General features: G+C 38.1%; 1 protein-coding gene across 3 annotated transcripts in view; it reads left to right on the forward strand.

Annotated features, from left to right (window-relative positions):
• The window catches only part of LOC107632085, a 4,101-nt gene continuing 1,746 nt past the window's right edge, over window positions 2,497-4,851 (forward strand). Inside the window, exons 1-4 of one of the 3 annotated variants that reach the window (XM_021122681.1) lie at window positions 2,497-2,816; window positions 3,286-3,356; window positions 3,870-4,032; window positions 4,379-4,814. In XM_021122681.1, coding sequence (XP_020978340.1) covers window positions 3,330-3,356; window positions 3,870-4,032; window positions 4,379-4,814 — 626 coding nt within the window. In that variant the 5' untranslated portion in view covers window positions 2,497-2,816; window positions 3,286-3,329. Of the gene's footprint in view, window positions 2,817-3,285; window positions 3,357-3,869; window positions 4,033-4,373; window positions 4,815-4,851 lie in introns of all 3 variants that reach the window. The other 2 variants (XM_016335726.2, XM_021122682.1) reach the window with 2 other exon arrangements.

A 4,851-nucleotide genomic window follows, 5' to 3' on the forward strand; every position in this document is an offset into this window, starting at 1 on the left:
GAAATGAATTTAATTATGGAATTTGAAATGAATATATGTTTTGTGATGCTTGGGTAGTAGCAAGGATGGTGGTTCGTCCCGCTTGCTCCAGATTAATGTTTGAAATTTGATAACAATGATGTTTGATTTAAACTGTTTGAACGTATCTTTGAGATACCTGGACAGTAGCAAAGATGGTGGTTCGTCCCGCTTGCTCCAGGTCAGTGACTGTGACACCTGGGTAGTAGCAACAGTAGTGGATTATTCCGCTTGCTCCAAGTTGAGCTTTTAAACACCTGCCTGGGTAGTAGCCGCAGTAGTGGTTATTCCACTGGCTCTGGGTTAAGTGGGTAGTAGCAAGGGGGTTGTAGCTCAAACTCACTTGCTCTGTGATGGGTGTTTCAATCCATGGTTAGCTACCAGGACGTGTCAGGTTGGCTATATAACCGACAGATGATATCATTAGCCACTAGGACAGGCATGCATCATATGCATCTATATGTTTGTTTGGTATGTTTTGTTTGGAATGCCTAATTGATTACATCACTACTTGCTACTTGTTTATATGCTGTATATGCTTTCTACTTGTGATTTCCTTGTCTGTAACAAATGTGTTTATGACAACTGATTCCGGTGGCAGTTGGGAGGTTCGGAGGAGTTGGAAAGGGGAGTTTTTTATAGACCGAAGATCCTTAGTTAGTTGCCTATTTTATTTTATGGTTTAGTTATGTTTATAAGCTTTAATTGTATGTTGGAAGTTCTAGGATTGCCTTCGGCTTTCCGAGGACATTATATGTTAGATATGTGGGCACTGTTACCATGCTGAGAACCTCTGGTTCTCACCCATGCGGATTTTATGGTTTTCAGATGTAGGATGTGAGGCTCCTTGCTAGGCATGCTGGAAGCTTCTGATTAGCGAAGATCCTTATTTTTTGGGGTTCTATTTGCTTATATGAATTTATTTAGAGAAACTTCCCCCATCCCCACTTCATGCTCTGGGCTCTCTACTGCATTCTTGTGTTGTCACTAAATTCTGCCTCATTTAGAGAATTTTGCAGGGATGCTGGTCGAAAGCGCTTATTCTTTTCCCTGGGTGTATGGGTTTGTTCAGAGGACAACATCAATTCACCCTCCAACGTTGCTCTTTGTTAGAAAGTTTTGAGAAGTAAAGGAAACCTTCTTCACTTGAGTATTAAGATGTTATTGATTAATATATCCAGGAGCCTTTTTGTGTCCCTGTCTGGCCCCTTATGTTATAGAAGAAATGGGATTTTTGTTAGCAAGCCCATAAATCTTATTCTTCTTCACCACAAAATCCACTTTGGCCTTCCCTTTCTTTTTCACTTCGGTCCATCCTTCCTTCGTAACTGTAGGATCATGCAAAATCTCGCATGCATTGATTATAGCATTAACATCCATTCTATAATCAGGAGTTTCCTGATTTTTCTCTGGGATATTGGAATTGCTTCCGAATTCAAAAACTTTCTTATTCAAGCCTTCTGTCGGAGTCTCTTCTATGCCTGTCGGATGTTCGACTTCCATATCCTTATCCCGCCTATTTGATGGAGACCTATCTACCTCTTTCTGTTTGTCTTGTAAGTTATACTCACTCGATACATGGCCGTAGCAGTCGCATGAACCACACACAAGGTGAAAACTTTTGTTTTCAACATCGTACTCATAACTGTCGATACATATCTTCTTGATTACCGGCAAACCCAAGTCAATTCGCACACACGCTCTAGCGTATTTGTCTCTTTCCGCTGATTTAGTAGCCATATCCACTTTAATTGGAAGTCCCACTATAGCTACGATTCTCATCATGACTTCTTCATGATAGTATCAAATGTTGAGGCCAGAGATCCTGATCCACACCAAAGTGAAACCAAACGAAGTCTCACAAGATTTGAAAAGAGGATCCCAAGGTTTCACTACCACATAATGAACTGCGATCATCCACGGCCCGCCCAACAGTACCTTCTCTCTGTCTTCTTGTAGATCAAATTTGTTTAGAAAATAACCAAAGCCAACGTCCAACTTCAAACCCTCCTTTAGGTCTCCACACACCCTTGAATTCGATAGAGATCGCAGTGTAACTAAAGTGCTTCCCCAGTACTTTAATCATAATCGCGTTCTTGTAGAGTTGTAAAAGAGAAACCTTCGCTTCTTCAGTGAAAGACACTGTTGGAGGGATTTTATCTCCCTGCTTTCCATACATAATGGTCATCTTCTCATTGACAAGACCCTTAACCACCTGCTGAGAACTGAAAGCCTAAACTCCTAACACTTTGTCCTAAAGAATCATGGGAGAGAGTGACTGATATGAAGAGGCGGGAGAAATTTTGAGGACAAAACACACTGAGAATTCTTTTATCAAGGTGAATAAGAGGAAGAGTGTTGAGGGATTCCAGATATACAAGAGAAAATAACTAGGGTAGAAGAAGGTGCTAAGCCTAATTTTCATTTTTAAAGCAAATTTCTATTATGCTTCCTTGTTATATATAAATTTAAATTAAAATAAACTAATAAACTTGCATCTTATCGTTACTTATCAATGTAGAAAGCATTGAGAAGATTACAATATCGCTTCCCCTATCTTCTTGTTCCTCTATCTACCTTGGTGTTCGGTTAGGGTTTACAGAACCTCCAAAATCTCCTCCTCTTCCTTCACTTGCCGCTCGCCACCGCCACACCTATCACCGTCCACCGTCCACCATAACAAATGCGTTTTATCGGTCCATGATTGAACCCTATCTAGCCGCATCACACACCATCGCAATTCCTCAGCACTTTTCCTTTTTTCGTAGCTTGTGAAACCACAAGCAGTGTTTGATACGGTACCATACTTTTGTTCCTTCTGTTTTGAGCAATACGTTTTCTTCTTTTCATTCTTTTGGCCATTGATATGCAGATAAATACAAAAAAATTCGTGCACTGTGTCCTCTTAAGTTCCCCTTACCTGTTCAAAATCCGAAATTCAGCCTGGCATTGTTGTTTTCTATTTTAACTATTTTTTTCACAGTTGAATTTTCATGAATTGATGTCGTTGACATTTCCCCTTTTTTTTTTTTTTCCAAAAAAGATTATTAGCTTTCTTGTAAATTCAGCTTCAATGAGTAATATGTTGGATGCAGTGGTGCAACTCCTAAAGTTCAAAATTGAAATGTTAATGGGTTTAAAAATGTCCAAAATTTGTTGAAGATGGTTTTCTAAGTTTAAGTTCTCTGTATATTTTATGTAGTTTTTTCTTGTTTTTTCTTTTGTTTACCTAACTCTCTGACTTTATTTTTTGGTACCGTTTCGAAGAGGTCCCGTCTAGCGGATAATTCTGTGTTTTGGGGACATAAAAAATGGCATTGGTTGCCCATCAACCACAGGTACTTAGATTGGATTTTTACTTCTCATTTGGCCTGCTATTCTCTTATTCGATAGTATTTTATTCAATGTTATTCATGTTAGAATATTATGGTGTAGTCCTTTCTTATGGTAGTATTATGGTGTTGGAATACTATGAATGTCAATTTTCAAGGGAAGTTCTTTTGTCATTATCAATAGTATTTTTTTGTATATTTAGGAGACTGGTAGTATTCCTTCATGAATCATGATGCCTTTTTGGTGGCAAGGATTGTGTTTCACATTGAATTTAATAACTGCATCATCAGAGATGTCAAGATTTATGAGATACCCCCAAGATGAAATTTTACATAAGAGCTGAGCCCATAACATGTCTATCTCAAAGTCTTTCTTGAGTTTAACTTTAATATCTTTTCATCTACTTTTTCTGGGGTATTTTTGACATGCATTCGGTTCTGTCTTTGATCAGATTAAAAAAAATGGATATATCAAATTTTGACTTAATAAATATAAATGATTTGCTTTATTTTCTGCAGGGCTTGTATATGACATTTTCATCAAGGCGTTCCTTGTGCAGCAAGAGAATGAAACTGAAGCAGTGTTTAACAAAATCTCACTTGATTGGCAGAGCAGATTGGCATTGCATATCAAAGCAGAATATTTGTTTAAGGTGGAAAAATTGTGTTGCTGGTATAGAAAGTAAATATGCTCTGTTATGTATGGGCCACTATTTATAAGAAGTTTAAGATCTTGAAACAAATTAATGAGTTAACATTTTGATTTAACTTAAGGAGCTCTTTGAAATATGACTAAAGAAAAATTCAAGACTTAATTAATCAATCACATTTAATTATCCATGCATAGTTTCCACTCATTGCATTGGCAGTTCATATTACTGATATTTGATGGGTTGCTCATGCCACATCTATTGATTGTTGACATAAAAAAAAGATGTCCTAGGAGTTGTTATATGTACTGAACTTGCATGTTAACACAAAAGATCATTTTTCTGCTTTATGTAAAGGATTTCTTGTTTCCAGTGTAGGGCCTCCGTGCATTAGTGGCTTCAAGGTTAAACCTTTGAGGATTGCAGGCTTCAAAGGCACTGCTCAAAATGATGATTCTGTAACCAAAGCTAATGGATTGAAGGTCCCCAAAACTTCTGTTAGACTAGAAGAGAGTGGGGAATTCAAATCAGAATCTCCAAATGGCCGCAGTGTTCCAGTCTCTTTTGCCGCCGAAGCAGATGAGAGCCTTGCACCGTCACCTGTTATTCATAAACTTTTCAAAAAATGGCTGACTATGCTGCGCACACAACCATCAAATCAAGAAGGGGAGAAGATTTTGGGAGAGTCTCCTCCGGAGGTTTTACCAAAAACTCTAGAAGGGGCAGAAAGGAATGAAAAAGTTGAGATTTTGAAGGTGGCTTGGTCCCATTTTGTATCCCTGGATGCAACAATAAAGATTCCGTTAATAATATTGTAAGTACCACGCTTGTTTGGTCACTCCATTTATATT

Source organism: Arachis ipaensis, chromosome B01 (assembly GCF_000816755.2).
Source record: "Arachis ipaensis cultivar K30076 chromosome B01, Araip1.1, whole genome shotgun sequence".
NCBI lineage: Eukaryota > Viridiplantae > Streptophyta > Magnoliopsida > Fabales > Fabaceae > Arachis > Arachis ipaensis.